The sequence below is a fragment of the Phallusia mammillata genome, chromosome 1, assembly GCF_965637545.1.
Source record: "Phallusia mammillata chromosome 1, kaPhaMamm4.hap1.1, whole genome shotgun sequence".
NCBI lineage: Eukaryota > Metazoa > Chordata > Ascidiacea > Phlebobranchia > Ascidiidae > Phallusia > Phallusia mammillata.
In genome coordinates, this window is record NC_137252.1 from 12547611 (window position 1) to 12565743 (window position 18133).

Consider the following 18133-nt stretch of genomic DNA (forward strand, 5'->3'; position numbering starts at 1 on the left):
GATTTAATACATTGCCTAAAAATTTGAATTTTTTTTTGCGACAACTTTGCCATCAACTTTCACTACGGGACTTTCCCGTTGTAGATCCACAACGAGGAAGCGATGTTTTCGTACGAAAGTTTGCGTTGTCTTGTTCTTGTTTTCCCACTTGGATTAGTGACCCAAGTAACAAAAAAAAAACGTTTAACGCACCATCAAAAAGCATCTTTTTGTTCTATGTAAGTTATATAATTTGGTTGTGTGATATATGGTGAAAATTCCTGTGGTTATTTGAAAAATTGTGGGAAATGTTTGTGTTTCTTAATCGATGGTGCTATTGTTTACAAAAACACAATACTCTGCTGTAGAAGCAAATATTAGATTTTATCCCTCCTTTGGTTAGTACTTACAAGTGGTGACCCAAAATAGATATATTAGTGTGTTCATGTTCATCTTGTGCATGTTTGTTATAATAACTATAAAGATTAAGTAACAGCAATTAGCTGCCACTTGTTTTGGGATAATCTTTATTTTTGTAAACTTCCATTGCTTCAACATTAAATTTACTAAGTCGGTGGATTGATATAAAAGTAGTTTTTTAAACTGCCAGTCATAAAACACCAGTGAGTTGTGTCAACCACCAACACCAAGTATCTTACTTGTTTCCGCGTTAAAAACAGTCACTGTCAAGGTGTACATACATTTATAAGCAGTAGTTGTGGTATCAATTAGTGTCTGACCAAAATGTCATATTTGACTGGTTGGAAACAGTAAAAAAAATAATTATCCAACATTTAAAGGTGTTTGCATGGACAGATACTAGAGACAAGTATTAAGAAAAATGTATTTTATGCTTGTAATATGCATTACAAATTGCAACTCATGGTAAGTTTAACACATGATGATTTGTAATGAAAGGTTTTCTAAAGCTGATATGTAACCTACTGGTTTAGTGAGTAGTGAGTACCACTGCAACGATTTGTAGAATTTTAATAGTGCTTGTTTCCTACTTTTGTTTTTCTCATTCATTTAAGTGCAATTCCATACTACAATACAATGTCGCAAACACTGGAGTTATAAGCACTTCATCCTGCATTAAGAAAGTTTTCTGACATAACTTATGAATTACTGTATTTTATTTATTTTAATATTTTATGAAGTGCAATGCACTACAATTATTTTTCCTTATTTTCCTTCCATATAACTCTATCCAACATTTGCAGCATGTTTTACATTAACATGCAAATGTACATAACTATACATTTCACTGTATAGTAGTCTATGAATTACAATAGACAATGATGTTGAAACATCATGTTCTATACAAATATATTGTATATATTGGGTTGTTTGTTTTATTGTTAGAATCTTTAAAACCCGGAATTGTGTATGTAAGTAAATTATATTTTTCACATTTATTTTTAAAACACTTTAGATCTGAGAATAAATTTAGAAAAGTCTAAAAATGTATGCATAAATAAGATCTGAAAAAAGATGAACGCATCCACGCAACCTTGTTTCATGCTTACTGGGTTTGAAAAGACTGAAAGACTTGAACTTGTAAATATCATAAAGCAGATGAATGGACTTTTCATATATGATCCTGCTGACCAACAGGTAGGATATATATATATATAATAAGAACAGTTTTGTTAACTGATACATTGCTTGCAATGTTTTGGGGAAACTTTGTCAATAGGAACAGAAAATTGTAGGAAATACTGAATTACTGATGTTTGGTAGTGTTCACAGATTAATATTGTTTAACATTTTCCTTTTTGAGCAGAAAAATCAAAGCCAGTATATTTGTGTAAAACATAACGACGCTTGGACAAGTGCTATTGTCATCACCAGGTGTTAAGAACTCTTTTATTCATGATCAACATGTATTCAGATTATTGAAGCAGATTCCCTATTGATTTTTTGGTATTTGTAGGCATTTCTTCCTGGCTGTACTCATATGATTGCTAAGAAACCATGTAAAAGTTTAAAGTTTCTTTCTGCTCTTGCAACGGGTAAGTACTATTTTGAATGTTTTTTTTGCTGAAATAAATCCACACAATGAAAAGATTTTGCTGCCAGTGTGCAGGGCATTCAATCAATAAATGTGTTGTCAAAAAGCTTTGTGTCAAAGTGAAAAATTACACAAATCTGAAATTTTAAATGATGTGGTAAATTAAAAATATTACCACAAAAATTTGCCTAAAATATTTGCAAAAAAATGATCCTCATTTGTTTTTTATTGATTACCCATGCATATGCCCTTTTAGTCTTGTGTAAATACACCCTGTTTGCCCCCTGTCAAAGTAACATGCATATCCATTGCAAAATATGGCATGTTCTCAGTCTACACAAACATGAAGATTGGATTGGAGACAGACAGGGTCAACATTCTGTCAGCTGTGCAAATAAACCATAAGCATTCACTCAGCAGGCTGTAGGAAGTGCTTTAACATATTTGTCAGGTTTGGGTTCCTCAAAAAGTAGGTGGTGTATTTGAACCAGTGTAGGTATAGGGGCACTTCCCCAGAGGGAACACAGGTCTTATGTCCCTATATGATTTACATTAGTTGTTTGTTTGTTTTTTGGACAAAACTTTATAGGGGTAGATAAGGTCAAGATGGTGTGCCAGTACATAAATTTGATAAAGTTTGATATTAAAAACATTTTTTTTTGTTAGAAATATGTTGGACATTTAATACTTATAGCTGTTTTAATAACTTTGCTAAGATGCATTGACTAACTAGAATTTATATTTCCTGTGTTACATTGCTAATTTGAAGAAATTTGTCTAAGCCACTAAAGAGGCTATTTGTGATTGTTAATTTTTTTCCTTATCCTACATTAAAACAAACAATTATTTCAAAAAACTATGCCACCCTAGCAATGCTCCTATGGCAATAGATAACACTCATTCCAGCAGAGTGACAAATCCCCTGTCTACAGAACAAGGTACTTCAACAGACAGGCTGTAGGGGTTGCTGAAAGGCAAGGTTAATCCCACCCTTGAACCAAAACGCTTAACCATGGCGCTATACCCCATACTTGCCTCTGTCATGGCCAATTAGGATAACTTCCAGTGACTTACTGATGTTGGTTGGCAGGCAAATGGATTCTGAAACAGGAGTTTTTACGCCAGAGTTTAAAGTCTAAGTCTTGGTTGAATGAACAAGATTATGAATGGACAGATAAGGACAGCGGCACCAATGACATGGTTGAACTGTTTAAGGCAAGGGTTTGTGACTTTAGTTTGGTGTTGATGTTTGTAGTTGATTTATTTAAAGAAATAGACAAAATTACTATTGGACGAAGGGCATGTAAAAAGAGGTTGTTTGTCTTTGCAAAAACTTACACACATCAATTTCAGAATATAAGTTTGCTGCTAAATGTTAAAGTTGCTTGTTTTGGATTTAATGTAGCTTCGAGTTTTGCCTTGGTTGTTGTACACTTGTGCGAATTAACCGGTTTTTATCTCATTTTTCACGAACTTTGTGCATTTAGCAAAATCGTTTTTTTTTTTTTGTTTATTTGAAAGGAGATCAATTATGTGCCAAATATATATTACATATTTTTGTCCACAGTTTTAACTAGACAGGTTATAGTGTAACGTCGCCTTTCTAAAAAACAACAGCACAAAGGCGATTAACGCGAACGCCCATTTTTACATTACGTTTTACCTCCTAACTATTGTCGACGAATATGACAATTTACTTTCTTCAGCGACAAATGCATCCATTTTATGTTATTCTAGTTTTTAAAATTCAAGGTTGTGTTTTCAGGCGCCAAGGCGTTGGCGAACCAAGATTGCTACGCAGAACCAGAGGCCGCCATTTTGTGGCTGGAGAGTTGGTTTCGAAGTACCAAAGAAATATTTCTCCACTTACAAAAAGTAGGCAAATTGGTAATTCTTATGCACTGTAAAATCTATGCCAAGTCTCCAACTTATTTATTCCATAATCCAGTTTCGCAGAACTAAAGAGCAATTTCCGTGTTTCTAACATTTTTTTCGGTTTATTTAGTATTCAGCATGAGTCTAGGAATTTCAGGATGACTTGACAACGCGTGAAAATGTTTTTGATCGCTTCATATCGTTTTTCTGTCCTTTGTTGACAGCATTTATGTATTCCCAAAAGTTTAAGTTAATATTTTACGTCGGCTTGACACCAAGTTCAGCTGCAAACTCAAGCTTATGCAGAATGCCTGCGGCCAACCAAAAAAGCAATTTCTGTTGTGTAACGGTAGAGTTAAAACACAGGTCAAGCGCAGGTCACTAGAGTTGCGTTTAAGTGACAAGGGGTTCGCTTTATAATCCCCTCACCTTAAAAGCCTCTTCGTGCTTTGAAACATAGCGCTGTGAGAAGGAAAGTGACTTCGATTTCAAATGTGCACGTTTTTATTCCATCCAAAACCGTGGACAAAAATGGTGGTTCCGCAATTGCCATTTGTGAACTTGCAACACGGCTGATTGGTTCTAAGGGTAACTGTTTTTGTTGAAGTACGATTTTAAATGCTGTTGACCAAACAGGGAGAGTTAGAAAACTTTTTTTGTGGAGATATAGAGCTTTTTTGCATTTGTTTTTTTGCACGTAGAGATAGTAGGTAGACACAAGAAAGGTTATGTTTTAATTTAGGAATGTAGAGCAAATAACAAGGAGTGGAATAAAACACCTGATAACTGGATTGACTCTGTATAGGTCCGGTAGAAGCATGTTTATTGTACTTTTCAGAGAAGAAATATTCTGTAAATGTTAACATTAACTTGCTGACTGACCCGGTATTTACCAAAAGTGTACTACAACCACCGCTAGACCACTAAATATGTGTTCTGGTAATAGCCTTCAAACTCTCATAGAATCCATTGTTAGAAGCTTCGATTGCTAGAGCTCAACAGATCAAGTTAGTTTTTTCAGCTAATCCCACCCAAAGTCAATGACAGACCCAAGTAATCTTAAGCTGATGTGTTGTAAGATAACGGCACAGGCCTAGGTGCAGTTCCAAATGCATGAGTGCCTGTTTGACGAACCGTTGTGTTTTTCCTTAGGTTTTTATATTACAAAACTATTTAGGTTGCATGCATGTTTATAAAATCGATAATAATTTTTTGTATTTTGTAGTTTTATTGCTTGTCGCGGTTTTAAATCGTGACAGTCTTGCTATGCTTGTGTGCAGTTTGATATTTCAGTTTGTAAGGGTGTGATGTGTAGAAAGTGGTAAATTATTACGTTATATCAGCACCAATGTGTTTAATTGGATGCGTGAGAAAAACAGAAAATCGAATATTCCAAGTTATGATGATTTGCAGAAATCTATCTTGCTCTTCTATATTTTAGCCCTTGCTGTTTGTAGATTTTGTAGTGACTGACGGGGCCTTTACAGCTAATGGGCACATATAGGTTTTGAAACATTTTCGTTTAATGCTTTTGAATCCAATGCATTGCTTCTTTTTTATCACTTTGATATCACGGACGGTTAAAAACGATACACTCGATTGTGCCTTAACAAGCATTCGAGTAGGTAATGCACGTTTTACGGTCATGTGCTATTTCGAAGGCAATATGAAAACGTTTTCCAGGTTATTAATCTTTTAGGGATTGGAATTTAAAACCAGTTATTTGCTGCCAAATTCTCAGGTTGAACTTGCCATGTCTAAATACCTTCCTACCGCTGTACAATACCCACTGTGACAAACCTCCAATATCACAGAACTTTGTAGCACCTGCTCGCCTAAATCCTACTTGAATCCGAATTGAGCCAGGGATAATCCGAAATCGACATTCTAGTACCCAGATGTCTGCTTGATGCCGAGCCTCGAGCTTTGGATCGCGTTGTAATTTTTCATCCAACCACTAAGTCCCTGTCAAACGTAGGCTTTGCTCAGCCAATACTTTGACCTCTCGTTAACCTACTCGTTAATCAAAGGCTGGTTTGTACTACACCGGTTCGGCCGCAGCATTCTTGTTTTAGGTCAATTTCGACTTATGTTGCTGTGTGTGGTTTTCCTGTCTGGTCTTTGCGTGCAATCGTTTGTACATTTTTGTTTTACTGTCTTGACGAAGGCCGCCTGCATAGAATGTCGAAGCAATGCAGCTGCCAAAAAGAAATATTATAAGTGTTACAGTATTAGTTTGTTGGTTATGTTCTTTTTACATTTTCGGCATTTTTAGCAGTGGAAAATCATCATGAGTGGTTTGAAAATATTATTCAGAGTAAACCCGTTCTCATTGGTCCGAGAGCAACCAATCATAAAGTATGGATCAAAGTTCAAATATTTCTTGGGATGTTTTCCGATAACGATATTAGCGCTCTGTAGTATTACATCATCAGTGGCCTGGATTCGAGTCATGTCATATTGAACCAAACACACTTTTGAGGTGAAGTGTAAACTTGTCCCATCGTTTCTTATCGTATCTTGTTGGCGTTTACTTGATGTTACTTCGTAGTGGTACATGAATGTAACATACACTCTTGTCTGGTTGTTACGTGTAAGTTATGCATCAGCAACATTTTATGGCCAGCTTCGAAAAACTCATCTGTTCTTTGACAAGTATATTTTAAACTTTTTTTGTTTTGGTTTTGGCTTACAATTTGACAAAATAGTTTTTTTGCCGAACAGACAGTATAAACGATCGCCATGTAGAAAATATTTGAAATGTTATGCTTGGAAATACTGTATAGGACTGTTTCATTACAAACATTTTAATTTTTTGTGTCTTGTTTCTTTTTCATCTGAAATGGTTAACCATATTACAAGAGTTTGAAGCTAACTAATTGTGAATAGACACCTTTTAAATGTGACTATTATTTACAAAAATGATACAAAGAAAACCGTTTTTAAACGTTTTAATTTTATGTATCAGCTGGATTTAAATTCAGCAATTTTAATTTCACCTTAAAATTATTACAATTTTTTTAAATGATTTATTTTGTTAACCAGGTCGAATTGTTCAGTAGTCAAATTGCAAGATGCCAACGTCGATATTTTTCGATCACAGGTTGTTGGAAACTGGCGGAGGCTCTGCGAACCAAGTACAAAACAGCACTTCAGAGTCTTACACTCACATACTCGTTCATCCAAGTACGTCATTTGTTACGTCAGACTTGTGACACGATCATTTAAATCTAGAATTCTACATGTAATGTTGAACCAGTGTGGCAAACACTGTTAGTCTGCCACAGTATAATGGCTAAATGTTTTTGCGTATATTTTCTTATGAGACCCTTTTTCACAGGACTAACAAAGAATGTGCAGCGATTCCACAACCGGGGAATTCCCTGTCTAATCTATGAATATTTGGCGCAGTATTTGATCAAGGTAAATGGAGTTTTTATTCAAATGGCAGTCATTCTTTTTTCCTGGAACAGAATGTAAATCATTTTCTGCTGAGACCCCATGCCATGATTTGTGGCTGTAGAATTTAGTTTTTGCGGGAGGTAGTTTACTTGCAAAGCTGTTGTAAAAGGCAATTGAAATTATGTTGCAGTTGCTATTGCGACAACCGTTTTACACTCAAATGCATATGTGAACCTAACGGTTGTTTTTTTTTGTAACATGCGTCTGAAAGTCATAGCGTACCCAGCTGTTCCAGTGCTATGGATCAAAAGAATCAGTTGGCATTTTGTAAATGTCAAGGAAAAACAACGTTTCACATGCGGTAATCCCCCGATAAGTTAGAGTTGTTAGTTTAAATACCACCGTGGAGAAATTCTTGCTAGTCATAACTGACTACTAAATGTCCAGTGGTAGTTGTAGAGTTTTACTAAATAACGTAAATTAAAAATGCACATTAGAATTTTCTTCAAACTGCTTATTGCGTAATAAAGTAAATGCCATGACAACCGGTTGGTAGTGGAAACGCCGTTAGACCTGACCACGTGATGAATAATTTACTGGCGGGTATTTATCGACAATATTCCGTTAAATAATTTAACGTCACCTTTTTACGACCTATCCCGTTCGATCTGGTTTGTTTAACTCTAATGTACGCAACTTTTTGTCTTGTATTTATGGAGTGCCATTTTTTGGCTCTTATGAGTGCCCAAAATGGTATGTGGACTCGAAACTTTTTCATTATGATATCTTATTTTTTTAATTGTGGGGTTCTTACTAATGTTTTCAGATATTTAACTCACGAGAATGCTTGCTTGTCCTTTTTACGCATTAATAAGAACCATTGCATCTACAAACAAATCTTTTCCAATTTTGAAATAACAACGGTCCTGCAGAAATTTCGTTAACAACAACTGCTTTAATGCGACTTTGTTTTGGGGCAATCTCGAGTTTTGGCATCAGTCCTGTTCTGTTTAGTGTCGAGATATTGTTGTCGCCAGATGGCGCACAGGATAACTTTTTAAATTCAATTGATTTGGATCAATTGTTGTAGCAAGGGGGTTGAAAGTGATCCTCAAACAACCCTTTGTGGTTTTAAACAAAATTAGTTACATTGTCTCAAACACCTACACGTCGATATAAATAATAATTTAAATCGACAGAGAGATTAAATTAAGTTACAATATAAACTCTTTCAGTTTAAAACTTCAAGAAATAATACCTGAAATGAAGAGACTGCACTTAGGCAGGCATCAGAGCCGAACTTGAATTCATTGGTTGCATATCCAACTTTGATTTGCTCAGTTAAATGGGAAGAAAATGATAGAAACAGAATGTTTTCCCATTACATCATTACTTAGAGAGAGCTGTAGTCACAATACAGTACCACAACACCAGTTTCCATTACACTTCTTACATAATGGCGCGAAACTTACAATTGGCGGCATGTAGCTCGTCTAGACCAAGATACGTGACACTGCTGAATGCCTGACCCGTCGATCAGTTTGAAAACTCACTGATCAAGTTTCAATTAAGGCAGATCCACAGACGAGTTTATTAGCAGTCGCTTAAAACGTGCTTTGGCTGTTATTTTTAATTAAACTCACAACGACTGGTCGTGTTATGGTGGCCAAACTGGTCTTTTAACTCGTTTGTTGTTTTTATTGTGTGGCTGTTTACTGCACTCCTTATGCCGTCAAAAATCTGAATTTGCTCAGTCAAAATCCGGGAAATCCCCGAATTTGCGACTATCTAAACCTTTGAGTTGACAGAACGGTCACGTGACCTGTCAACGACTCGGGGTCATAAATCAAAGCTTTCCACCACTTCCAATTCGCCGCAATGTCGCGGTCGTTCTTCACGGGGATTAACTTCCCCTATTGTCCATGATGTCAACACCCGAATTTTGTACTTTTTGTTGTTGCCCCGATGGCGGCTTGAAAAGGGTGTGGGTTTTGGCTCGAATTTGATTGTCGGAACAAATTAAACCCGGGTTCTGGATTTACTGAGATTTTTACCATTTTAGAAATATACATTGGTTAGGTTTTAATGTAGTTCTGTCAAATATAACGCCCTGAAAAAAAAACTGAATGTTTTGAATGTTTTCTGAAAAGCGATCTATAGTATTGGTACATTAGCATAGAATCGTCAAGCTCTAAAGGTTGTCCAATCAATTGACCCACATTAAGTTTAGCACACCGATTTGTGAATGTTGGCAACTTTTTATTCACTTTACATGTATATAGTACATCTTATATTTAGTGTGGAAATCCGTACCTAAAAATTTAAATTTAATATCTTCGTGCAACAGTTAAAAGTTGGTTAAAATTCAGGTTTATTCAACAAAAAAATCATTTTTTTATCCACGTAGAACAAAATATCAGTTACGATGCTACAATTTAATAAATCAAGTTAAACGTTCATTAACTTCACTTTGTAGAACTTTATTTACTCGAGACGCCATTTTATCGGCTTTTAAAGAACTGTAATATTTTTGGCGTTTGTTCGATATATGTTCACCAGCTCTTGATTTTTTCCACTTTTTGAACAATAACCCTGGAAACCTCCTTCGAACTTTCAAATAGTTTATTCGCAACAAACACAATGAAATCGTTTATTTGATAACAATAGGCGTGACACCGAGGCAAGTATTTAAAGAAGGATAATTTGAAAATTAAGTATGTCCCAGCCGACTTTAATAAAGTTAATTTGTTTTACCGATTTAAAGCATTATTTCTATTGCTCCGTCAGTTTAAACCTAACACCTCACTATAAAATGATATTATTGCATGTTAGAATTTACGATTTACTGTCACTTATCCAACCACCTATTTGCCAGCACTTAAGTTTTATTCATAACACATCAGTTATCCTATGATTATCATTTTTGCGCCGTGAAAAAACAATTTAAGCTATCACATAAACACTTTTAGTTTTACACACATAATTTTGGCGATTGATTTAGTTAATTATCCGTGTATACCTCTCAATAATACTGTACAACATAACAAAACCTTGATATGTTTTCCAAGAAAATGTGTTTCACCACTGCTTTGGAGAAATATTGGCTAGTTTCTCTCCACATTTTTTTGGTGAATTGGTTGGGTACCGAGTGTGTCTTTGAATGTTGAGACGGATTGACGTCAATTTAGGGAAATGTATTCGCTTTGACAGACACAGATGACAATAACGAAACGGCAATTGATTTTAAAAAAACTATGTGACATCTGTAAGCTGCAGACAGTGCATACTGTTTCGGCCTATAAGGTCCCATCAGTGCAGCTGGTGACAAGACATAAGCCGTGTTGGCTAGTGTGATCATCTAACGGAACTTCAGTTTGCTGGGACTATGTTTTTCACCCTAACACATTACACACTTTTATTTGAGATCTAATTTGTAGAGGGCAAGAAGCATTGCTAAAGCTGCAGTACTCGCAACATTCGTTAGTGGGGCTTGAGCAGTATTCACTTAAGCACAGCTCGTACTGCTATACAACACTTATCTAAGTCATGTTCCGCTTAAAACCACCAGATAAGCAAGCAAAAGGAGCTGTACGCAGAAGTTTGCGGTTTGATTGCGACTCACCGCTAAATGTAGTTTGCCTTCATGTTACAACTCCCATTTGTTTAAAGTGTTCTCTGGGAGAAATACAGACGTTTCATCGATCTGTTGTTTTTCTTTAAATTTGCACCGACTCCTAAATGATGTTTGTTGTGTCTGTTGTTAAACCCGCCAGTCGTTTGCACGTCATAATACTCATCGATCAATCGTCGAATAGCTCGAAACAAAATGGCTGACTCTTCAAGGAAGTACCAGCACTGTGTGGTCTCCCTTACAATGCAATGGAAACTGTGCTTTAATAGTTTCAAAACGCTAACCCTTTTTATCCGCTTTCGGAAGAGGCTTCCACTACTTCTTGCAGTTTGTTGTTGGAATCTTTTCTGCATTTCTTGCCTAAATAAACCTGTGTTTGTTAGTTAGTAGATAGTCGGTACACCGATTAGATCAAAACAAATACTCTTGACAAGTTATGCTTTGAATATTCACTACAGTGATGAATTCTTTCAGGGTTTAAAGTGGAGAATTAGATGTTGTCAATGTAATCCATGTTACATCTCTGATTTAGGACATCTGTGTTGTAGCTTGAAGTCTTGTGTTTTGGTTAGATTGTGCTTCGTGTCCGTTTGGTTTCATTTGGCAGCTATATTACCGGTATTAACAAGTGGAAAGTATCAAACGGAACGGAATAAAAGCAAGCTTTTCCCAACCAGGTATACCCACCAAAAAAAAAAGATTTTATGGCAATTTTACGACGCAACGCCATTACATCACTTTTAATAAAGGTCACATAAGTTCGTCAATTCAGGCAACTACAAAACAATTTCAACCTTTTCTGAAACCCCCGTGAACTTGTTTTGATTCAAAACCGGTAACAGTTGCTCGCTTGCGGTGTGCGCATGCGTCATAGGCTGTCACGGTTCGTTGATTTTCACTTCAAGGTCGCCCGCCCTGAACCAGCTGGTTGTAACACAGGCATGGATGCATGTCCGTGAGTCTATTGTCCAGGAAACGGGTTTCCACGCTTCGCTCATTGGGTTTTGGGATCTTGTGTGGCAAGAAATGTGAATAATTTATGTTTGTTTGTTATTTACTTTTTAAATCAATTTGTCGATGTGTTTACGCTGTTCAGGATACCAATGCTTCCAACCTAAAGAGTTTTCCTGCCACGAAGCACAGCCTTTTTGCCCGTCAGTCGTGCACAATTCTAAGAAATGTGTAAAACTTTTGCTTTTTGTAAAGCGGCAAAGTTTGTTGAATTAATGAATATACTTGTGTGTCTAACTCTGTACGTCGAACTGTAAAGTGGAGACGGCGATCAGGCTGTCCAAACATTAACATATAATATGGTAAACGCTCGAAAAACGCATTTAGCAGTTGGATTCGAACCCACAACTACAACTTTGGCTACATCGCGCTTCTCGCAGACCTGATGTTCAGAGGTATTTTTCGGGTAACGTTCAAACCAGTCCTCCTTTCACTTTTCTCACAACACTGCGTCGATTGTTGCATCCTACTCAGACCAATAATCATTTCGACAATAGAAAACTCATTGCCAATACCGCAGTCGCCACACAACGGTTCACACTCCTTTCTACACAGTGGCTTATAAGGGGTGAGTGAATCGATGTCGATTTTGCGAGTAACTGATTTCCGATAACCGCTCTTGACCTGCCATGATCTGAAACTGTAGTCTAGCCACCCTGGTCAATTTACTTTTCAAAAATTTATCTGTAGGAGAGTAGATTTCTGATGTGATACACCGTTTATAGGTTAGTAGATAGGGTACTTGTTGCATTTTAGAGGTATTTTTTAGAGCTATGTGAATGAAATGAGTAATATTTGACTTGGGGGTGACTTTGTGAAACAAATCGGATCGACCAGGTTTCAATTAACAAGCGCGTCGATTTTACAATACTGACCTATTTGTGTTTGTCTTTGACGTCGTTTGGATTTATAACCTAAGTTACTTTAGTCACTCGCAGCAAATGTTTTGTTTTGAGTACTTCGATAACAAAGAAATCAGATACTTCCATACAAGATAACAATCGTTTACCATTCTCAAGAAACCAAAAGTAACGTTTTTAATTTTTACTACATTTCTTGATGAAATATTTCATGTTGTAATTGTTATTGGTGGTAAGAGACATTGCTTGTGAATCCTAGTGCCGCCATTTTATGTCTTGTTTCCTGGGTCACATCGTGGATGGTGCAGCATTTGACCTATCATATCATTTGCGTAAGATTTTACAATGCACAAAGCAAATTTAAACACAGCTAAGTGCTAGGAATGAGACTGTAACAATGTTTTTACTTTACTTTGTGCAAGAGACATATTACTAATTCACGCAGTGTGTTTGTGTGGTTTTTATTTTTGTGTTAAAAGGCAAACTAAATAATGAACTAATGTAAATAAAACTTTATTTTTGGAATACATTCTTTTTATTAGAACGTTTATAGGATTCGTATAGATCAGGGGTTCCCAACCGGTGGTACGCGTACCACTAGTGGTACGCGAAGGTTTTTTAAGTGGTACGCGAGTAGCTTTCGTTTTTTTTTCACAAAAATTTGGATTCACAACTTTCTATTTTGTTTATCTGGTTTTGTTTGCAAAAAAAATTCCCCAAGCCTCTTCTTATTGTTACGTAACTATTTCTGTTGTTTCGTATCATTGCGATTTACAAACTACAGGTCATGTCAATTGCCAACAAGAAGCACAGTTGCTTTGAAAAGTTGTACAACGCTGTGGGACAGTGGGCGTTGATTACGGCAAATGATTGCTCAGCCAATTGGTGGACAGTAAACAAAAGCAAAAATATCATTAAATTTGCTTTAGTGTTATTTTAGTAGGCCAATATTATTATTCTTAATAAAATATGATTCGATTAAATAAGTTGTTCTGCAAGAAGTGGTACGCGTGGCAGTACAAAGCGTTGAAGTGGTACGAGATCGAAAAAAGGTTGGGAACCCCTGGTATAGATGATATAGAAAAACTCTTACAGGTGATAAAACCGTTTGTACAGAACTAAAGACAGAAAAAAACCACAAAGCCAAAACTACAGCTTGAGCGTTTAAATTTGTTTCAGCTGATTTATGCGGTTTTCATAAGCACATGTAGTCTATCCACGTGATCTTGTCTTCCAGATCCGATTTAATTTTACTTCTTAAATCAAAATGTGGCTGAGTATGCAACTTTTCTCAAACCAAACCGGCATGAAAATACAATAGGGTAATTTTACTTTCACCAGTAAATGTAACTTCAAAGTCTTGGCATGTGTTTTTGCCGGCATGACCCGGTGTTCACTTTTCGCTGTCTCGCCGTCGGCGATTGTTGACTTGACTTGTGTGTTGTCCGACCCAGCTCAGCAAGGCACCGAGCACTTGTACAACCCTGCAATTATGTCTGTACATTTCAATGTGGCTAAATGACTCATCGTTATGTGGCCGCACAAAATTGCTTTTAAGACATCGACTGCGGTTTATGTGTCAATTTTTTTTAATAAAGTCGTTTGCTGTTTGTTTGTATTGCTACTACATCTTGCTCCTGGTATGGTTTAATTCTTGAAAAATGCATTTGAATACGCTTTGTTTGGTTGTTTATTCTTCAATATTCACCCAAAGGCCTCACCCCCATAGCCAAAAGCGTGTTAACTTTTGAACAAAACGCAATCCGCAAAAACGGAGGAACTGTTGTTTTGCAAGGCGATCTTTCAACAGTAATTGACACATAAAGACGATGTAATGCTAAAAATGAGTGTATAATTATCAATAGTCCTTCCCAGTTAAAACTAATAAATTGTACAATTCTTTCGCAAGGCATTATAACTGTGATTCTTAGAACTGTACCATATAGCAAATTTTCGTTGTGTCGATGTTTTTGTGTTCCTGCAGAAGGTGTTTCGTGGAAAGCGTGATTTGGCAATACAGTATTTTGTTTAGGAACTACGATTCACTTCTGCATTGAGTTGCAATTGTTTTTAATTAGTTTTGAAGTGTGGTATGTACTGCAATACAGGTCTATGAATAAATCGTGGGTTTGGTCCTCGAGTTTAGAGAAAATCGTTATAAAGATGCAACATTTTGTTTATATCCGTTAAAGATGCAACCATTTTTATGAGTGTAGTTCATGTTCTGGTCTTAATGCATGATAAAAAAATTACCAAGAAACAGCTATAGTACGCTTTGCCAATTAATATTCACTGCCCAGTTGGAAGATTATCTCCAAATCACGCACTTGTAATGTTTCAGTACATATTTGTATCACGTACGATTTTCTGGTCACAATCAAAGATAGGCTATATTTGTTCGTTTTTATCGAAAAGTTTATATCGGATCATACGTGACGCTAGGGTAAAGATCTTACATGATTTGTTGAGAATATACTCGCATAACAAGTACATGTAGTCCAGTGTTTTTTTAAGGTGTTTTGGGCAAATTTCTCCAGCGGTTTCCCAAAATTTGGAAATGGCTATTTTTTGGTATTTAAATGAAACACTTGCGGTCTCTTAAAACTACTTAGCGGTCACCCAAACCAAACCTTAAAAAAAACCTGCATGTACCTGTGGTTTTCCGCTATTAAACCATGATAAACCTATCTATGAAACTATGAAAACGGGGCCAATACATTGAATTTTATGAAACGTTTTTGGCTTGTATAGTTTTCGAGATACGTTTTTGCGTTTAGAGTTGTGCACATGGTAGTTCCCTAAAAGTTGTTTACGCACAAATTCTCACGCTCCTTCGGACCAAGACATAACTCAAGTCCAAGCCATGACGACCTTGTCATACGAGACTTACTGATTTCGTCATCACATGTGCATTTGACACTTCCACAGCAAACATGCATTGTCGCAGAGCCCTTATTAACTTGCACAGCTTTACTGTAATCTGATACGTTTGCTTTGCATTCAACTTTCACATTATATACTTACTAAACATGTGTTAAGATTTATCCAGGGCAACATCTGTCCCGATTTGTGAAGTAGAAAGCCTATCTCGGCGTACGAAATAAGTAACTCTTTATACGTGTGCCCCTACCATGACGACATTTAACCTAAACTTAATCCTTGTATGAATTTCCCTTTAAACTGCATTTAAAATGTTCAGTAATTGTAGTGAAAGAATAATTAATTAAACTCTGATTTTCAAACAGTGAGTAATGGTGATTTTAATCAAATGTAATAGCAAGTATAAGTATATTTCCTTGTAAATATCATTTTGGCATTACCCGCAAAAGTTGTTTACACTTTCAAAACACATCTTTACCGCATTCGACAGCTCCTCTAAATGCCATATCAGTATAATAAATGTGCGGTACATCGTATTTATTTCCGGCAGGTTATTCGCTTACAGCCCTAACTACCCCTTTGTAACCACTATCTGAAACAAAGTTGGTAAAACAACATTTTAAAGTGTTGTTCCGACAAAGTGTGTGTGTACACAAAGTGCTATGTTTTTATCTCTGTTGAATTTGATCATTATGCATTTTATTAATTATAGGAGATATGCATTTGACTATGAACTTCGGTGGCGTTTTCATGAGAATCGCATTACTTTAGCAATGCGCCAATGCCCTTTGGCCTATAGTTTTCCAGGGGCGGATACGTTTGACGGAATCATCACAAACTGTGTGACAAATGTACATGAGGCGTAAAACTCAAATTTCCTCGACCTTTCCCACATTACACAAAGCAAATAGGCAAGCTCAATTGAGTCGTGTCATTTGTCAGGTTCGGTGCAATCATTTTTCCTTTATGAGCTACTCACAACACACGTTAGATGTAAACGTTCAACGTTGCATGTTGGCTTTTGTCCCTTGTATTTTGTTTGAATTGGAATTCATATCGGCATTACGCTTAAATAGTTGCGCAATAGGAACTAAATTAAAGTAAATGCCTTAAAAATATGGACAAAATTATCTACCGGAAATACAATAATGCTTTTGCGCTATAGCAAAGGAAATCGAGTAAAGTTAAAACACAATCAATCAAGGTTTTGTGTCGCCTGGTTGAAATAGGAAAACACTTAAACCACAACCCGATTTACGCTTTGCATCGTTGATAAAAGCGGGTGCGACGATACAAGATCCACGGTTCACGTTAATTTGCCCCACACTCAATCTGCACTGTAACACGATCCACGCTTGTGTTTCAACCGTCCTCAGAGCCTTAAGTGTCGTGCGAAGGCGCTCAATTAATCCCCCATGTCCGTGGCGCGACTGTTGCAAGGTGCGTGGCGTTCATTGTGATTTCAAGCACGCCGCCGTCGCCTCGCCTCAGCACGACAAAGCCAACCTGACTTGTGAACCTGAAACGGCCGAGCAATTCATCTTCTGTATTTTGTCTGCAAAAGGGCGTGGGGGACTGGTTGTTTTTTTAGCCCCCTTTTTACGCTCGTCAATGGCGGCTAATGGCGCGAGTTTTGACCCGCTTCAATCGGTGTGCGGATATCGGACCAGACGCCACAACAAAACTGCAGCGGCGCTTAAATTACGTGATCACGTTGAAAAGTATTTGTTTCGTCTGTAGTAAGGCGATACTCGGTACTCTGAGGTTGGTATTGCTTGAAAAGAGCGAGTCAGGAGAGAGTGAGAGAAAAAAAGAGCTAAAAAGAGCAAGTGTGGCTGCGGAACCAGCGGTTATTGACGCTCATTCTAGGAAGCTAACTTCTTCATTAAAGTGACTGTCAGGCGTCGGTGCGACCATTTTTCGTCGCGCTCCGTGGAAGAAGGGAGCAGACTGATAAACCGAGCCGCAAATCGGATTACCACAGCTAGTGTGTGCAGTATTTTGCAGTGTGGAAGGGTGCACCTGCTTGCTAAGTGGCAATAAGACGAGTTGACCAATACGCCGAATTTATTTATGGCGTGGTGCTTTAACTTAGTTAATGCGCGCTGGCAACAAATGAGTTTTTACATGTTGATCGACCAGGCGCCAGAGAGTGTTGATTATTCGCTGTTCGTCAGATAAATGATCCGTTACTTCATTTTGTCACAGACGTAGTAACATGCGGTTTCCCAATTAGGGTTTTTGCAATACTGTGAATGTGTTTGTGCCCCTGAACGAAGACGCCAAGAAGCTTCAAGTATGTTTTGGATCCAAGAAGAATGAACTGCTGAAAAACATGGACGTTTTGCTTGCAACGTGGGAACTCACCACACATTGCTATGCATTGTTTCTGCCGTGATGCTGATTGGGTATTACCTGTATAACGCCTTATTAATTCTTTCACACGTGATAATGGACTATAGAAACTCGGGTAAAGTTATG

The 18133-nt window shown here is 37.0% G+C and overlaps 1 protein-coding gene across 5 annotated transcripts in view; it reads left to right on the forward strand.

Moving 5' to 3' along the window:
- The first annotated feature begins 1418 nt into the window (after window positions 1–1418).
- Window positions 1419–18133, forward strand: part of LOC145218214 (SMC5-SMC6 complex localization factor protein 1-like) — a 41628-nt gene continuing 24913 nt past the window's right edge. For all 5 annotated transcript variants that reach the window (XM_080085618.1, XM_080085645.1, XM_080085631.1 and 2 more), the window contains exons 1-6: window positions 1419–1596; window positions 1916–1994; window positions 3084–3208; window positions 3759–3868; window positions 6972–7054; window positions 7209–7291. In XM_080085618.1, coding sequence (XP_079941744.1) covers window positions 1474–1596; window positions 1916–1994; window positions 3084–3208; window positions 3759–3868; window positions 6972–7054; window positions 7209–7291 — 603 coding nt within the window. In that variant the 5' untranslated portion in view covers window positions 1419–1473. The remainder of the gene's footprint in view (window positions 1597–1915; window positions 1995–3083; window positions 3209–3758; window positions 3869–6971; window positions 7055–7208; window positions 7292–18133) is intronic.